General features: G+C 44.2%; 1 protein-coding gene across 24 annotated transcripts in view; it reads right to left on the reverse strand.

Annotated features, from left to right (window-relative positions):
- CDC14B (cell division cycle 14B) overlaps nucleotides 1–19,483 on the reverse strand; it is an 87,252-nt gene that overhangs the window by 27,700 nt on the left and 40,069 nt on the right. For all 24 annotated transcript variants that reach the window (XM_036331432.1, XM_036331430.1, XM_036331433.1 and 21 more), the window contains 3 exons: nucleotides 7,953–8,029; nucleotides 3,482–3,548; nucleotides 823–885 (listed from right to left, as the gene is read on the reverse strand). In XM_036331432.1, the coding sequence (XP_036187325.1) occupies nucleotides 823–885; nucleotides 3,482–3,548; nucleotides 7,953–8,029 (207 nt within the window). The remainder of the gene's footprint in view (nucleotides 1–822; nucleotides 886–3,481; nucleotides 3,549–7,952; nucleotides 8,030–19,483) is intronic.

A 19,483-nucleotide genomic window follows, 5' to 3' on the forward strand; every position in this document is an offset into this window, starting at 1 on the left:
CTGCCTTCCAGCGTGAGGACACCTGTGGTTTCGCCTGCCTGGACTCTTCTTCCTTTGGTCTGTGTGGCTGACAGGGCCGGCCGGCACTGCAGCTCGGCGGGAGCGGGTATGCTCCCCCACCGGCCCCTCCCTTGCTGGGAACATGCTGGTTGAGGGCGAGGGATATGACCTAAGCCAGGCCAAGGAGAGGATCTCCGGTCTCCCGCTGGAGCCTGGATGCCCTTTTCTGGTGAGTTCGGCAACTGGGAGCGCCACAGTGGCTGGCGGTTACCACTCCGGAGGGCCAGCCCGGACACAGCGCCCCTCCAGCACCGTTTCTGGTGGTGAGTACCTGAATCTGGTCATGTGTCATGCTCTTGGCCTTTTGCGTGTGAAAGTCAATAAATCTTCCTTTTTTTATTTAAGCCGTATGTGTTTACGTTGTGAAATTCACAAGCAGAAGTGTCCTGACTTCTGCAAACGGTAGTGATAAAAACATATTTTCCAGAGGTTAGTTAGATGATGCCATGGCTATCTATTCATCTCATCAGATTCTGTGCTAAGGGTTTTACAAACATGGTCTCATTTAGGCACCAGATGAAGTCATCATTACTGAAGATGTTTAATCTGAAGCTAAGGAAACAGCGGGAGCACGGCCTTCCCTCTGGACGGAGGCACCACCGAGGGCAGACGCCCCTGAGGAACTGGGCTGCGTGCGAGGATCACGCGGGACTCCCTCACACTCTACGCACACCCACATTGCTCAGTGTTTTTAAAAACAGTGATACTTCAGTAATGAAAACATAAGTAGCAGAATTAAAATCAATGTACTTGAAAACTTACTTCATAGTGTTCATATTCATCAAGTCTGAATGAGTTGAAATTAAAGAAGCCATACTGCATTGCCTGAAATCCAAAGGAAAGCTTTTAAGAACAAAGATGCAAATGGTAAATGATTTCCAATCCAATTTCCTAATATCAGGAGGCACCCTCCAAAAATCATTATTATATTCAGATTACGTTCCACTGAATAGTTTTCTAAAGAGGTGGAATATGTCTTATAAAGGCTCTCAACTAGTTCTAACTAGTTACTAGTACATCAATATTTACTTTAATGAGATTTGATATTTTATCTTCCTTCACAATCATCCTATCTGTGCAGAGCTAAAAAAATCAATCCTTCAAAGTAATCCCACTTATTAGCTCTACACCACCCAGTCTTCAAATATAAGGCACAAACTCAATGGCCCCTGAACAGATGATAGAGGAAAGGAAGGTTAATTTGTCACGAACGAATCCCGCACACTTCAGAAATAGTTTTACTTTCGAATTCTTCTTGGGTTAAGAGATTATTGTTCCCTCTACAGCCCAGAGATTAAACACTGAAATTCAAAATTTTGAGGAGAAAAATGTCTTCTTTCAATAAAAAACACACACACGTAGTTTTCCGTTCTGGGTTGCAGTGGGCAGAGCATGCTAAGTGAAATGACAAAGGACCTATACTCTGAGGCTAGGGCAAGCTGGCAGCTTCCAAGAAGCAGTTTTGGAGCCAGACAGTATGTAAGCTAGCATTCTTGATCAACAAGGTAATCTTATTAACTAATGTCACCCCAATAAATGTAATTTAAAAAAAATAGAAAACAGCAAAAACTAGGGGTGACTTTTACAAACCCAGTTTTCAAAATTTAAAGTACTGAACTATAAATGAAAAATATGAAAGCTACAATACCAAGAAAAAGGCCTCATTTTATGAAGTGTAGTTATTTAAATGCTAGCTCCAAGACCAAATCCATGAGGAATTTTATTTCCTTGAATTCAAAATTCTCAATACATGTCATGATATTTGGACCAGAGATGTTCCTAACAGAATGATACAATAAGATACAGTTTAAAGGAAATTTCTATTCTTTGAATTTCATAAGGAGATCCCATTAGAAGTAGCACTAGTAGCATTTTAAATGTTTCAGGCACACAATATTCTAAAGCAGTCACAAACAAATGCTTAAATTGAAAATCAGAAGCTGTTGACTTCAATAAAATTACATATAGTGTGAAAAGTGCAATCTTTGACTTACAGTTGCTAATTAGAACTGTAAATAAAATAAAAAAACAAAATAAAAAAAAAACTTAAGTGCGGCCGGTATGGCTCAATGGTTGAGTGACGACCCAGAAACAAAGTCACCCATTCGACTCCCAGGTTTTGGGCTCAATCCCCAGTAGGGGGTGTGCAGGAGGCAGCTGATCCATGAATTTCTCCCTCGTTGATGTTCTATGTCTCTATCCCTCTCCCTTCCTCTCTCTCTCAAAACCAATAAAAACATATTTTAAAAAAACTAAGGCAAGAATTAATGACAGACAGCTATTCACTGTTACAGACCATTTCCCAGGCCCTCAAAGTTTTTCTGCTATTTTTTGAAAGGTGGTGGGAGATGAGAAAAGGGAGGCCCAGGGTCCTGACCGTGCACCTGCCAACATTAGCAGCTTCCTGGGTCCATCTGATGGGTAGTAACTCAGTCAGGAGGGATCACGTAGACCTGCCATGCCTCCTCTCCCGACGGAGCCCATCACCTGCCGAAACCGAGGCCTGGGGGCTGCCTCAGTCACCTCCACCCCTCACAGAGGCGCTGGACTGAACCCCAAAAGAATGAAAAGGTAGAACAATCAATCTCTGACTTTGCATACTAATTAGTCCTCTCATCTTAATCCACAACATTTCTGTCAAAACTCTCAAAAGCCACCATATTCCAGCATACACAAGAGTCAAGCTGGGTTCCTTTGGCCTCTGGAACTACAATCCCATAAACACTCGAGAGGTCACTGAGCCATAGTTCAGTGACTTCACGTTCTAGTTTCTTTTGCTTCCTGACATCCAAGAGAGTGAGGGTGACAATCGGGTCTGCTGTGCCCCTAACTCCAGGGGACCCTGTTCTTTGGAATGTGATATGCAGGGTATCCCCTGGTGTCAGAGAAAAGCAAGCAGCCTGGTTATAAAACACAAGCGCTACTTTAAAGTAGCTTTTCAGTAGTGAGCTACTTGGTTTTATATATTAACTAATGGGCTATCAGTGTACAAACTAATGGCTATTCAAATCCTGTGAAATGGAAATTGACTGCTTGAAGACTTAACACCACGTGTATGACACTGTGCTATAAACACGTAAATAGGATTGGTGGGAATCCTATTTATGTATCTTATGCAAACACATAAATCAAAGGGAAGTTGGAAATCAGTAATCTATTGCCATTCTGTTTTTCTCTGAAGTCACAACACACTCAAAGCCGAGTCTGGATTTAGAACCCAATTACCTAACTGTCTGATTGTCCACTGTTGCTCAGGTGGCTTCACTCATGCAGACGCTCTCAAATCAGAACAAACTTCCCCAGTGGGGGCCCTTCTCATGTTAGTGGGGAAATGGTGGGAGGTCTTTGGGGGGAACACCTGTCTTCCCTGGGCGGTGCTCCGTTCCCCAGCACAACGGTGGGGGCGTCCGCAGTCACCTACCTTCTTCACCGCGTGGAAACAGTCCAGAAGGGTAATGAAGAAATTGCAGCTCCCATAGGCAGCGTCTCTGAAATCCCAAGAGCATTGAAATGCGCAGCTCAGTTAATTTTCTGCAGTACATTTACTCAACACAAAGCTGACTAGGATTTAAAACCAAACACGTGCTCAGAGCAAGATCCAGGGGGAAGGGGGAGAGAAGAATATTTGTTGTTTGGTTTTTAAATAAAAGTCACTGATATAAATTTTACTGCCGTTCCTACCTCCTCCAGTAAATACCGTTTTATAAACAGGGATCAATAATGGCCACTTCCTAAATTGTCAACGATCTCTCTGGATGAGCTTGGGCTTTGATGGTTGAGCTTCGAGAGTTACCAATCAACAATATGGATCCCTGCCCCCAAAGGGCAAGGTATATGAATTTTCTCCCCAAAATACAGAAAATACAGCATCGAACTGTTACCAGGAAAGACTGGTTTTTGATTCTGTATATATGTATCTCTGTGCGTGTGTGTGTGTGTGTGTGTGTGTGCATGTAAGCGCATGTGTGCTTGTGTATATCTCCATCCAAGTAGGAAAAAGAAGGTAGTATCTGAGATCCTAGGTGCAAGCGGAAACACACTTTTCTCCTCTCATTATGCTTTTACAATTTTACACTTTTTAACAATTTAACTGGGCAACTTCTTTCTGATCCTTAAAGGAACACAGTACCACTAAACCTCAGGGATTAGGGCATCAACTACCCTTAGCAGAATCACCCTGCTCTTGGGAAGTGCTAACGTCAGTTTGCAGATAACTCGGCCCAGAGCTGCACCGACACTCAGCAACACTGTCACTACACGGCTCCCACACCAGTGAGGGTCTTGTCCAGAAAAATAAGGCGCTCCTCCACGCCCCCCCGCTTCTCCTTTCAACTACCCGGAGCCGTTGCAAAGCGCACCTCCGGGGAATTAAGATCAATGTAGTTATGCTCATCCTAGACATGCCAAACCCCCGCGCCTCTCGGCATGCACATCCGGTCCGTCCTTCTGTGGAACGGTGGCTCCTGGAGCTGCAACTGCCGCCTTAGTTGTAACATTACTAACCTGAGAAATCAAACTGCACATTTAAGCTGTTTAATTCTTGCCCAAACCTTAAGAATGTTGGTGGTTAGTGCAGCATTAAACTAACGGCGAGGAAAAGGAAGGGCGTCCCTCTCAGCTCCCACAGTGTCAGAGCTCCCGGCTGGCCTGGCCTGAGTCACGGAGGAATGTGCACGCCCGCCTGCTTGAGGCTGGCGCACGTCTTATAACTCCCACTCTGTTGTAAGCTTCGGAATTTAAAAGCTGCTCTTCTAAAGCCGGCAAAGGTCTGCATTTTACCAACAGCTCACTGACAATATTCAGGAAGGAGAAAAGCAAAATACGCCGGGGCAGCGATCCTGAGCGCGGTCCCTGGACCCGGGGCGTCAGCGCCACACGAACTGTCAGAAACACCAAGGCCCAGGCTCCCCGGACCTGCTGGGTCAGAAGGTCTAGGGGTGGGGCAGGTGACTATGAGCGATGTACAGTTTGAGGATCACTGACTACAAAGCAACACAAATACTTGTTTCATAGAAAGAATTTCTCATGAAATAGCAATGTCTTAAGGGAGAGAAGCTAGTTAAGAAAGTGAAGTAGTTTCCTCTAAATCAAAATTATCAGTGGAAATAGGGTGAACTGTCCCGTGACGTCCTGACGTGTTTAGTCATGTCTCCTTCTCAGCCAGGATGCTGTCTTCTTAACCAGCTGACAGCTCCTACCCAATCCAGGGAGGGCATGTTGACGCAGTCTTTGCGACAACGTGATACATGCATCCGATGCATGTTTTTGGAGAACCCATTGTGGGCCAAACCTTGCTCTAGCCCAGTGATGGCGAACCTTTTGAGCTCGGCGTGTCAGCATTTTGAAAAACCCTAACTTAACTCTGGTGCCGTGTCACATATAGAAATTTTTTGATCTTTGCAACCATAGTAAAACAAATACTTATATTTTTTATATTTATTTTTTTAAATATATTTTTTATTGATTTTAGAGAGGAAAGGAGAGGGAGAGAGAGATAGAAACATCAATGATGAGAGAGAATCATTGATTGGCTGCCTCTTGCATGGCCCCCACTGGGGATCAAGCCTGCAACCCAAGCATGTGCCCTTGACCGGAATCGAACCCGGGACCCTTCAGTCTGCAGGCCGATGCTCTATCCACTGAGCTAAACCAGCTAGGGCTTTGATATTTATTTTATATATTTAAATGCCATTCAACAAAGAAAAATCAACCAAAAAAATGAGTTTGCATGTCACCTCTGACACGCGTGTCCTAGGTTCGCCATCACTGGCCTAGTCAGTGATGATCTGGCAAGCTTTCCCCCGGGCTCGGCGCAGTTCTGCCTCACACGTCGCACTGTCTGAATGGCCAACAGAACCACTCATGTCTGTTCATCAACACCTCCTTCCCCACCCAAACAGTCAGGCTTCTTCAAAACAGCACATGGCAGCTACAAATCTGGATGTAAGCCGTGGCGGGTAGAGGGGGCTTGGCACTATGATCATTTAACAAACTTGGGAAATCGGATGCAAGTCAATGGAGTCTTGCTTAGAAACTGCAAAACAATGTCAAGTTCTAGTTTTTAGGAATAACAGCTTTCACAGGATACTGTGTGCATAATAGCCCAACACCTCAGATAACCCAGGCACATATCCAAAGGACAATGTAAGTAAGTGGTGACAAAGTCATTGAATGGAATGCTATTCCATTACTCCCTATTACAAAAGTAGTAAGAAGAAAAAGAATGCGCTGCAGATACCTGCCACAATACGGACAAATTTCCTAAGTAGCGTTTAAAAAGCTAGATCCCAGCTCTCCAAACGCACACTGTATGACCCCATTTATAAACGCTCAGAGGCTAGGCTAAAGAAGCGCTCTGCAGAACACCAGTGTCACTGTTTATCGATGAGCCTGTCACTCAGGGACCAAAAATGCAAGCATTTTTCTAAACGAAGCACATGGTTGCCGTTATACTTTAGGCGGAGAAGGAAAATGGAGCACTTTCCAGTTTAGGAAAGAACATCATCCCTTTCCACCCCTTCCAATAACAGTATTTACGGTGATGGTGGGCTAGGAGGAAGGGGTGGCGCTGGGTTCAGAGTAATTCTGCTACTTTACTAAGACACTAATATACAGCGCTGAGTGCAACAGGTCACTGTAGGACGGACGGCAGACTGTCCTCACAGCTCTATTCCGTGGAGCATGTCCGTGGCTGGCCCTGCAAAGTCACTGAAGGAGGAGGTGCTGCCGAACGTGAGGGAGACGCCTCCCCAAGCTCGTCCGCAATGAGGGCAGATCCCATTTCACGGGAAAGCCCGTGCCTTCAGCCAGGCACTTGAGGTTTATGCAACAATCCTAAACCTACGGGCCTGCGAGTGGAAGAATAATGTGATACTTGAGATTATCCATACAGCTGGCAACAAGCAAAATTATTCCACACACTTACTACACATTCAGCACCATGTAAGTATTTAGATCAGCGGTTCTCAACCTGTGGGTCGCGACCCCTTTGGCGGTCGAACGACCTTTTCACAGGGGTCGCCTAAGACCATCCTGCATCTCAGATATTTATATTACGATTCATAACAGTAGCAACATTACAGTGATGAAGTAGCAACGAAAATAATGTTATGGTTGGGTCACAACATGAGGAACTGTATTAAAGGGCCAGAAGGTTGAGAACCACTGATTTACATTATATGGTTAAGTCAAATATTTTGGTAAACAGGTAGAAAAACTTTCAGAACTTAATCTGATTTAAAGAAAAGAGTTTTTTTCCCAAAGATCTTCAACACAATCATACAGTAAGTGTGAGAGGAGAATGGGGGCGTCACCCTCGTGCACAGACATGGCTCATTGAGCTGCTCTGCGCACAGCCATTTGGTTTTTCTAGTAGCGATGTCGCGTCAGCAGCCTCACCCACGGCCTCTGCTGCCTTGTCCCCAGGAGAAAAGGGTTCATTTTTACCCCAGAAATTAACTAGTGGGAAAATTTATTTCTTAATCCCCGGGAACCAAACTCCTCACCAGCTTTGAGGGCCCTAAGTCAGGACCCTCCTCTGACGGTCCCATCAGGGGGCGTGGTTCTCAGTGGAGCCATCCACACACACCACACTCCAGGGACTTGGGCAATGCCCGAGCACTTTTTTAGTTTTGACACTTGTTGTGGGGGTGGAGGTGTCACTGGCATCTAGTGGGCAGAAGCCAGGGATGCTGCCGATCACCCTACAATACACAGGGCAGCCCCACAACGAAAGACCAACCGTGTACCTACTGAGCAGGCTCGCCTACGGGTCACCTGCCCTCGCCCCGACATGACCGTTTCCCAGGTCTGCCTTTTGCAGAAACCACCGCACCCCGGTATTCCTGGCAAGGGCCTGCTTAAATGAACTTACCATATCATCTCATATTTACCTGAAAGGAATGTAGGTTATATCGCCGAGCATTAATATTGAATATGCTTCTTCTGGAGTTCTCCCCAGATATATAACCTACATTGGAAAGGAAGAAAAGGGCAATTTACTTCCACATGAAGACGCAGCGCTGTCGCTGCCAAGCTCCGCACCATTTCTCGCGGCCGACGGAGCCTGTTCCCAGCCTTCCCAAGGGCCCCCGTCACCCAGCCCTGCCAGTGAATCCCTTTTTGTTTAAATCTGCCACAGCCTGTTTCTGTTGTTGCAATAAGAGCCGTGACCTACATGAGCCGTTTGTGGAGGGAAGTAGAGAAATTTAAAAGCAGATTTTCTAGCCCGGCCGGTGTGGCTCCGCTGGCTGGGCATCCTCCCGAGTGCCGAAAGGTTGCCGGTTCGAGTCCCAGTCAGAACACATGCCTGAATCCCCAGTAGGGGGCGTGCAGGAGGCAGCCAGGTGATGCTCTGCTCTCACATGGGTGATGTTTCTCCCCCTCCCTAAAAATCAATTTAAACAAACAAACAAACAAACAAACAAACAAACAAACCCTACAGTGATTTAAACAAATAAATGAAAACAGATTTTCTAGGTCAGGATGTTAGACAGAGCGCATGCTTCCTAAACACCCACTGAAGTGACAGTACAGAGGTGTGTGGGGAATGGGGTCGGGGGGTGGACGGGGATGGGTGGAAAGGGGCACAAAAGCAGAACAAAGATTTTGATTAACGCCACCCAGTAGACGTAACCACTCATCGTTCTGTACAGACTTCTTGTGAAACCACACCGCTTCCTTTACCTTCCAGAGAACGTTGCGTTTCAGCTTTCATCTCCTAGAGCACTTCAAGTAGAGTCTATCCCATTCGAGATCCACAGCTGGTGTTCCTTGCATTTTCCAAAAATGCCTTGTTTTCTGCCCCAGCATTTTTTACTATGTATACAGTTTTATGCAGTTTTTGGTCTGCGGTCTTTCCCGCAATACTTTATAGATGTTATTCCACCGTCTCCTCATTACTGGTGTTGCAGAGTATTTTACCAGGATCATTCTCCCTTCCTCCTCTCTAGGAACTTTGAGCATTTCACTGGCATCCCTCTAAATAAGTCACCCCACCCCATTAAGTTTGCTAGGACTTCCTGACCCTCATTCTATCTGAAGACACAGCTTTAAAAAAAAAAAAAAAAATCCTCACCCTAGGATATTCTTTTCATTGATTCTAGAGAGAGGTAGGGAGAGGGAAAGAAAGGGAGGGAGGGAGAGAAACATAGATCTGCCTCCTGCATGCACCCCGAAACCTGAGCACGTACCCTGACAGGAAGCAAACCCACGACCCTTCGGCGCATGGACCACGCTCCCACCACCTGAGCCACAGCGGCCAGGGCTGAAGGCACAGGTCCTTCTCCAACTCACAACCTTCCTGCAGGGCAGGGCATTTCCAATCCCTGTATGGAGGCGGGAGGAGGCTGCAAGCATTAGATTTGCACATATATCACCAATATCAGATTCCATTCTAACGCTTATTGTAGCTTTACATAAAACACTTTAAATTCTCTGTAGCAAAAAGAAGTCACTGAAAAAGTTACAAAAGTTTTATCTCCATTACTTATTATACATGAGATGTTCCCGCCGCAAATGGTGAGCATTCTGAAGTGCGGATCCATATCTTATGTTTCATTGTAACTCTCGTGGTTAGTCCACTATAGTCCACATGGACTCTGATTCACCAAACTTAAATCAATGTAAAGGAAATTTTAAAATAATTGATAAAAAGCTGATATAAATATATCACTGGACTAAGAGAAATTATAAAAATCCAAGACCCAGCAAGGATATTTGAAATTGAGAGGACATGTCCCCTTAGCTTCCAGATAATATTTTATCAATTTTCAGTTTTAAGACTCATAAATGGAAAATTTCCCCAATGTATAGCCTGTTTCTCAATATGATTTCATCCCATTTACTCTAAAAAGAATACAAAACTATGACTCATTATTCAGCATTTCTAACATTTACCTGCAGCAGTGTACGAACCCACAGGAGGCACTACAAATACCTCAATTCCAGAATTGCTTCGTTATCCAGTATCAGATAAATTTTCAATTATACTATTACTGACTCATACAAGATTACAATTTATCATGAATTAACCACAAGATCTAATCTCATTCAACATTTTCTATTTGCTTATATATTACTTTCTCCACATTTACATCTTTTAAGCGTCAACCTAGCAATTAACTTTCTAATTTATTACTATTTGAAAAAACAGTAAAACAATTATTTTTTTAAAATATTTTTACTGATTTCAGAGAAGAAGGGAGAGGGAGAAAGAGAGAGAAACAACAATGATGAGAGAGAATCATTGATCAGCGGCCTCCTGCACGCCCTGCGCTGGGGATTAAACCTGCAGCACAGGCCTGAGCCCTGACTGGGAATCGAACTGTGACCTCTTGATTCATAGGCTGACATTCAACCACTGAGCCACGCCAGCTGAGCACAAATCTTTTAATAAAACATTTTTAATCCGGCCCCTGCTCCAATTTCCTCATTTTCTTCTAGTTTCCAACACGCCTCCTTTCTCTTCCAGGACTTACTAGGTAATAGATAACATCAGTCTTTTCTTCGTTCTACTTGGGGACTTCCTATCAGACTCCTTCCAAATAAACCACCCTTAAACAAAAAACACAACAACAAAGCAAATAAAAGGATACCGTGAGGCCAATGAAGGTGAGAATAGGGCTCGTGTGTGTATGTGTGTATGTGTGTGTGTGTGTGTGTGTGTGTGTACACACATAATTTAAGTAAATTAGTTCGATGAAATCCAGAGACCTCTCTCAAATTACAGAAAGTTTTCCTTAAGCACCAGATTAATGATAATTTCTCCTGCCCAAGAATGCACTTCTTTGGTTTTGCTCTTTACTAATATTGCAATGGCATTATTTCCTTCTAACTTCCAAAATAAAAATAATCTCTAATACATTAAATTATTGTGGGTTAGCCTTGGAACACAAGTTCAACTCAAAAAAGACAATAATATAACAATTTTTCCTATGAGGAAACATCCTAATGATGAACTTTAAAAAATGTAGCTTTTAAATCCAGTTGGGACAAATACAACCAAAGAAAATGAGTAAGAATGAGAAAGAGAAGGAAAAAAAACAAGCAAAATTCAGCTGAGGAATGCCTGTATACGAATAGATAATAAGTCTATTTACATAATGCTATGGTAAGAATGTGTGTGTGCCCCGCCAGTTCATATGTTGAAATCCTAAGTATTAGTACACGAGGCCTTTGGGAGGGACTTAGCCATGAAGTGTGCAGCCCTCATAGATGGGACTGGTGCTTGCAAAAGAGGCTCCAGAGAGACCTGCCCTCTCCCACAGGTGAGAGCCCTCAGCAGAACACGTGTCACCCTGATCTGACTCCCAGCCTCCAGACCGTGAGGAGTACAGTTCTGTTGTTTCTAAGTGTCCCAGTCTGGTATTTTGTTAATAGCAGCCTCAAAGAACTAAGATACAACTAGCAAAGAAATATTTGCTAACAATTATCATTTTAAATTTTACACACATTCACCTGCTTTCCTAGTCAAAAGGCCTCCCCCAAATGAAACTATTCTAAATTTGTCGCTTAAGAAAAATCCTATAAATGGCTCCTCTGTTAACACAAATTCTCAAGTCAGTAAACTCTAAATCAATGCAATTCCATGAAACATCACAGTGTTCCCGACAATTTGGAAGCTAAATGGCGTCTCAAATTCTTTTGGTCTATTTTCATGAGTAGCCATGCATATAGAATGGCCACTCTGATTCCACACTGCTGTCCGAAAATAGGAGGCAGCAACTGGTGAACAACAGGGACATTAAACAGCTGCGGAGCCTGCTTCCAAGGCCGCCCCCGTAATGCCCATCTCCTGGCATTTCCACCCCCACGGGTCCCACCATGATTGGTTGTCTCTGTCTAAGCAACTTATGTTGTAGTTAGTAATGGCCAAGTCTGATTTGGAGGCTAGATCATAAAAGGCACTGTGGCTGCTGCCTTGCTTCCTCGTGGACCCCTCACTCCAGACCCAGGGAAACCAAGCTATCATTCCGAGGGCACTCGGCCAGATCACATGACAAGGACCTGATGGTATCGTGTCTGCCTGATTGCCCCTAACCACTTCTGCCTGCCAGCCTGATCGCCCCTAACCGCTCCCCTGCCAGCCTGATCGCCCCCAACTGCCCTCCCCTGCCGGCCCGATCGCCCACAACTGCCCTCCCCTGCTGGCCTGATTGCCCACAACTGCCCTCCCCTGCCGGGACCCGCCTCCTCTACCAGGACCGGCCTCCTCTGCACCGTGCGTGTGGAGCCATGGTAGCCCCAGGCCTCACCTCATGGAGCAGCTGCTAGGCCACGCCTCCACTGTGCGTGCAGCCATCTCGTGGTGGCCATCTTGTGATGACGTTGATTGCGAGGGTGTGACGCCATCTAGGCTTTTATTAGTATAGATACATATCTAGTACATCTGTACAGTGACTCCCAATTTAGATGAAAGGAAATTGGATGCCTGGAGTGGCAAACACTTATTTCCCCAGGCCAGGCAGCTCACAGATGTGAGGAACTGCCGGGAGGAAAAGTGCACAGGATATACTATCTTATTGGTGGAGACATTTTTTTAAGACAAAAAAAATCTTAATTTTAAAACATGAAATCTCCTAATTTTTAAACATGGGAAAAACAAACCGCTATTTAGAATCACTCCGAGTCCCGTGAAGCTGGCAGGCTGCTACTGTCCGGCCTCGGAGCTGCTGCTCACTCACGATCACACTGCTTGTGACTGACGGGAGAGGGCCTGCTGCCCCGGCCTTATTTATAGGCAAGAAACCAGCTACCTTCAACAACACGGAAACAAGAAGGGCATCCAAACTCCAGAGCTTAACCGGTCTGCAACCAAAGAGCACGTGTGGTCAGAGGGCCACTGCTCCTCACCCCTTCCCGCGTTAGCACCGCCCCAAGTGCCCCACGCAGCTGAGCAGCTGAAGGTCAGGCCGGCGCACCAGGGTGAAGGGAGTTGTGATGAACGGGACCGACGGCAGCCAGCTGCCTCCACCGCAGGCCTGTGCTCGGGCAGAGCCCCAGGGACGCTGCCCCTCTCCGCGGCTCCCTGGCGCCTGGTTCTTTTACAGCTGCCTGGTTGCTGTTCAACCCGCCGTTCAGACACTCAGGGAGGGTTTGCCCGGGATGGGTGTTTACAAAGACTCTGGCTGTCCACCTGGTTCTGTCCTCCAGTCTCTGTTGCCCAGTCTCGACTGCTGTTTGCTAAACTGGATTCTTACCCACTGTTTCCAGATCCTCTCCCCTCTGTTCCCCTTGTTTTAACTTCTCAAGTGATTCCTGTATCCACCAGCCACCTTAACCCAGCACTGACTGATCCGGGTCCAAAGTAATTAAATCATCATGAAAAAAGTGGACCACAGGTTCAAAAGATCATCATTAAATATTAAGTTAAGGCCCTGGCCAAGTGGCTCAGTTGGTTGGAGCGGAGTCCTAGACACCAAAAGTTGTGGGTTCAATTCCCGGTTGGGGCGCATATAGAAGGTAGCCGATCAATGTTTCTTTTCCTCTAAAAACATATTTAATAATAATAAAATAAACACTTTACTAAAGTAACCTAGGAACCGTTAGATGAAAACAACAGTTTGCTGTGTCTTTTAAACTCAGAATGCTTTAACCACAGAAAAATGTTAGAAGCGATGGTTAATTTCCCAGGCTAGCTGTCAAAAGTACATTAACCTACGGAAGAACTGAATACTGATTATCTGCAGGAAAATACAAATGTTGGGACAGTAAGATGGTTGATAACCAGTAATATAAAATGTTAACTTTCTTTCTTTTTTTTACAGAAATCTGATTTGTTATAGTAATGGTAGATAGAACAAGGAAAAAGAAAAAGGCTATTTACTGAATGCTTAATTTGTACAAGATACTCTGCCTAAAATAAAATCAGGGCCAGCTGGAGTGACTTAGTTGGCTGAGCAATGTCCTGTGTACCAAAAGGCTTCCGGTTCCATTCCGGGACAAGGCACATACCTGCGGCTATTCGGGGTCTTTTTATTCCATATGAATTTTTGGAGAGTTTGTTCTAGGTCTGTGAAATATGCCGTTGGTATTTTAATAGGGATTGCATTGAAACTGTACATTGCTTTGGGTATGGACATTTTAATGATGTTGATTCTGCCAATCCATGAACACAGAATCCATTTATGTCTTCCTCTACCTCTTTCTTCTACATCCTGGAGTTTTCTGAGTACAGGTCTTTTATCTTTTTAGTTTATTCCTACGTATCTTAATCTTTTTGTTACAATGGTAAATGGGATTGTTTGTCTAGTTGCTCTTTTCTGTGAGTTCATTATTGGTGTATAAAAAAGCCATAGATTTCTGGATGTTAATTTTGTACCCTGCTACATTGCCAAATTCATTTATTATTAAGTCTAGTAGTTTTTTGATGGAATATTTGGATGTACAATATGATGTCATCTGTGAATAATGACAGTTTTACTTCTTCTTTTCCAATTTGGATGCCTTTTATTTCTTCTTCTTGTCTGATTGCTATGGCTAGAACTTCCAGTACTATATCGAACAGGAGTGGTGAGAGTGGGCATCCCTGTCTAGCTCCTATTCTTAGGGGAAATGGTTTTAGTTTTTGCCCACTGAGTATGATGTTGGTTGTAGGTTTGTCATATAGGGTTTTTCTTACGTTGAGGTACGATCCCTCTATTCCCACTTTGCTGAGAGTTTTTATCAGGAAAGGGTACTGGATTTTGTCAAATGCTATTTTTGCATAAGTTGTTATACAGTAAGTAAAATTAAAAGTCAGCTCAGTCTGAACCTAAACCCCCTATGCTTCATCCAGTGGCCTCTTCCCAACAATTTTTGTACAACTAGAAGTTAATGTTTGTATCTACCAGTACAATAGCACACCATCTCCATTTAAAGGACACATAAAAATTTTAAAAGAGAAAAATAGTTACAATTATTTCTAAAATGAATTTTTGTACATCGTGACTGTGCTAAAGAACCCTTCTGGCCCTGGCTGGTTTGTCTCAGTGGATAGGGCATTGGCCTGCACAGACTGAAAGGTCTCAGGTTCGATTCCAGTCAAGGGCATGTACCTCGGTTGCAGGCTTGATCCCTGGCCACAGTCGGGGCGCATGCAGAAGGCAACCAAATCGATGTGTGTCTCTCACATCGATATCTCTCTCTGTCTCTCCCCCTCCCTTCCACTCTCTTTAAAAATCAATGGAAAAATATCCTCAGGTGAGGATTAACCAGAAAGAAAAAAAGAACCTTTTTTGTTCCCTAAATATTAATAAATGTAACAGTTAATGTGATTGATATGCTTCATTTAAAAATTTTTTATTTAAAGCCTAGTTGTAAGTTCAGCTATTTCAATTCTTGAGTTTAATGTGTGCTATAACTAAAAAAAGATAGTTGACCATAAATGATGTATAAATAAAAATGCAGGAATGATTACACTCATTTTTCTAATCCCACTCACAAATGATGTGCATTTGGTTAGTGAATTTCCAGCTTCCCAAGTGCGCAGAGATGTTCTTAAAAACTAATGGGAAAATGCTTGCACATTTTCAAGATGTTTACCAAATGAGTTCAAAACCCACTAATACTTTGTTTGGATGATTTCAAAGCAGGCTGTAGCCTAGTGGTGCAGATTAGTTGAGTGTTGTCCCATGCACCAGGAGGTCCCAGGTTCAATTCCCAGTCAGGACACATGCCCAGGTGGTGGGCTCGATCCCCAAACAGGGGGCATGCAGGAGGCAGCTGGCCAATGTTTCTCTCTCTCTCTCTGTGCCTCTCTCTGAAATAAATAAAAACACATTAAAAAAAAATACTACATTCCTTAAAAGAAATAAAGCAGGCTGTAAAATTTTGTTTTACGGTTATTAATATAGCACTTTACTTGGAAACTGGTAATTAAAGGGAAATTACCATTCATTCTGTCTTTTCAGTAGAAATTTTGGTTACAGGGTGACCAGAAAGCCCCAACTGGATGAGGGAAAGCTAAATCCCATAACAGAAAGCCAGCCGTCCTGGCAGGAGCGTCGTCCAGGACATCCAAAGGCTGTGGGTTCAATTCCTGGCCAGGGCACATACCTATGCTTCAGGGTAGATCCCCAGTTAGGGTGCATATGGGAGGCAACAGATAGACGTTTTTCTCATTCCCTGCCCCTTCCTCTCTCTCTAAAAACCAATCCTTGGGAGAAGATTAAAAAAAGAAAAAGATAGCCAGCTAATAAATGAAGGATGAATGAAATAATTCAAAAAAACCTTATCCTGAAACCCTAATAAAATTACTGATTCAGGCAAGTATTATCAACTATTGTTTAAAGCACTGGATGCATGGTTGATAGGGAACCAAACATGACTACAGGTAGATCCAAAATAATACCACACAGAATACTTTTAAGCCCCAAGGAGAAAACCATACACGGAAGGGATCTGATGGTTAGCACCTAACCCAGTGGTCATTTTTACCATCACTAATGATAAGTCAGGCATTTTATGTTTTCTGATGTAATGCAACGTATACTACCTAATGCATACGCCTAGAGGTACAACTTGCAGTTCACAAAAAATACAGAGAATGAAGAAACAAGTTTTAAAATATCACAAAGAAAAAAGCAGAGAAATTCAAAAGGTGGGACATTCTACAAGATAAAAGGATGGTTCCTTCAATAAATCGGCCTTAGCAAAAGGGGCCACATGTGAGAGCTCAGGAGTGCGGCCACCACGTCCACCTGTGTCGGGGATTGGCGTGAATGTTTTGGATTCACAGGGGAAATACGGATATAATTTGGGTATAAAGATGGCGAAACATGTACTAAAACAGAAGAACAGATCACTCACTGAAAAGAGCAGGTGATGGACCTATACCAGTGGACACAAAGCACGGTAAACACGCATACATGCGCACGTGTCCTACTTGATAAATAGAAAAGAGGTGTTTCTTTTTCAAGTAAAATGTCCCAAATTTCTTAAGCGAACACATATGGGTTTTGTACATGACGTCATTTCTTTTTTTTTTTTTAACAACAAAATGAGAAAGTTCCAAACTTTTATTTGTGAGATATTTTCTTAGTCATGAATTTGTTATGAAAAGAACTTACCTTTCCACTGAAGACTTCATGTCTGCAAAGACAGGCTAAGCGCCACCACCCCAGCAGCTAGCTCGGTTCCGGCCACGGACTTACACAATAGGCTCGTCACAGACGGACTATTTTGTAAAATGGATGGTTCACTCATCTTTTTGCAAAAGAAAACTTCACTTATCCTTTATGTTCTTCAGCTCTTTTACAGTGTGATTCAAAAGACTTTTAGTTTCGCCGAACCGGTTTGGCTCAGTGGATAGAGCGTCGGCCTGCGGACTGAGGGGTCCCGGGTTCGATTCCGGTCAAGGGCATGTACCTTGGTTGCGGGCACATCCCCAGTAGGGGGCGTGCAGGAGGCAGCTGATCAATCTCTCTCATTGATGTTTCTCTCTATCCCTCTCCCTTCTTCTCTGTAAAAAAATCAATAAAATATATATATATATATATTTTTTTTTTTTAAAAAGACTTTTAGTTTCACGCTAATTTGATACCAAAGATTCTACTATTTGGGGTAGTTGATAAATCCATTTACGAGGCCACATCAAGTGCGATACCTGGAAAGACACGGAAGACCAATGAGCAGCCCAGCTGCTCCTCTCACTTCTTACGGCACGGACGGCGCCTGCCGCCTGGCCAAAGCCCCGGCGAGCATGGCATGTCAACCCCATTTTAAGTGTCTGCATGTAAAGCCCAAGCTCGTGCTGAAGGATAAAATGAACAGAAGGGCTGGTGCTTCATTCTCACGCCCCTCCACACCCCGTTAGGGCCTTTCGAGTCAGGAGGATGAAGGGAGCATCATTCCTTTGGGAGGCCCAGAGTGTGAAAGGCAGAATACTAGTAAGGCACTTGGAATTGGCTTCTCAACAGTTCTTCTCCAGCTTTTTTGTCTGTTTATTTTAACATTATCCCCCCCCCCCCAGTCCTCTAGGCAATCACTAAAAAGCCTTACTGACTCCAAAATTCCTCAACAACTCCTGAAAAAGTTGTCAAGGCTGAAGATAAATTTTTAGGAGAATTCTCATCATCCCACTACAAATTTCTAGTCAGTGGATTCAGTCAGATCAAAACCTTCACGTACTTACTCTGATGTCAATTTTGTGAGGTATCCATCCACATTACATCTCGACACTCCTTTGCTACTATTTCCTTTTCTTAATGTTTCCCTCCCGTTTCCCCGCTAGCATCATTACAGTTCCATGCTCCCGCGTTCGCCAGCCCTTCATGGCTGCAACGACCCTTGCTACAGCCAAGAGTTGCACTCCTCCTGCCAAGCTGGCCTCTAGCTGGGCCAGGAATGAACGTAAGTGGGTGTCCAAAAGGCTTACCTGGCACTTTCCTAACCAATCAAATCAGTGCTAACCTGAGAGCATAAAGTCCTGAAAAGATCTGAAATCCAAAAATATATAAACTCCTCCCCCCAAATTAACTTTGCCTGATATGAAAAAGAAACAACAGGCCCAAAATGGAGTCAGAGTTGCTAAGCCGCACTAAGACTTCATGCCTAACGCAACTGCAGTTTCGGCCGTCCCAGGAATGAAATTCTAAACCGATCCGTCCGGAATGTCCAGGTCAGCATCAATGAAGTATCTGCCTCAAAAGACCTCGCCCAAAATAACCCACTGCCGGACCCTCCTCCTCCCTGCTCACAGCGCCTGGGGCCCTTCCATTTACCAGGTGGGATGCTGCCCCCGCAGGCATTGCTGAGAAAGCCAATGAGATAGTTAACGTTCCTGGGCTGAGTTTATATCTAACAATATCAAAATACAAACTTATCTGAAGTCAAAAGGCCAACTCCAAACTGCAAACAAATATGCCAACAAATGTTCAATGAAGATTCCAAGGGGTTGTAACTGTTTTTAATCAGCAGTAAAAACAACAAAATTTAAGAAGAGAAATAAATGTCTTATTTATAAAATGATCAAGTGTTTTAATTTTGCCTTTCTGACAACCCTTGGTTCCCACCACGCCCACAGCTACCCTCTCAGGGCTTCTTCACACTGAGGTCACCAGGTCTGATTCCCCGAACGCCCTTGGGGACATCCCATCGAACCCCAGACAAACTGCCGCCTAAAAACAGCCTAAACACAGCGCAGGAGGAGCTCTGCAGCTCCGCTCCGGAGCACGCGGCGGGTTCCCCCTGGGCAGCGTAAGACAGGACCCCTTCGCCAGGGTTCCCTGTAATCTGTTATAAACCCCCAAACTCTGGCTGTCTCCCCTTTTCTGTAAAGCTGTCAGTTTACTCGAATCCTGGGGTTTCTCCCCAGTGACTCGCCAAGTAATGGGAGCAAATGCCCTGGTTACAACAGCCCCCTCTCCATCCTCTCTTTTTCTTGGGACTGGCGTGGGCTCTTTCCCCCTGGAGGTTTTTACAGCTCAGCACCACAGCCGAAAAG

This window comes from Myotis myotis, unplaced genomic scaffold (assembly GCF_014108235.1).
Source record: "Myotis myotis isolate mMyoMyo1 unplaced genomic scaffold, mMyoMyo1.p scaffold_m19_p_12, whole genome shotgun sequence".
Taxonomy (NCBI): domain Eukaryota; kingdom Metazoa; phylum Chordata; class Mammalia; order Chiroptera; family Vespertilionidae; genus Myotis; species Myotis myotis.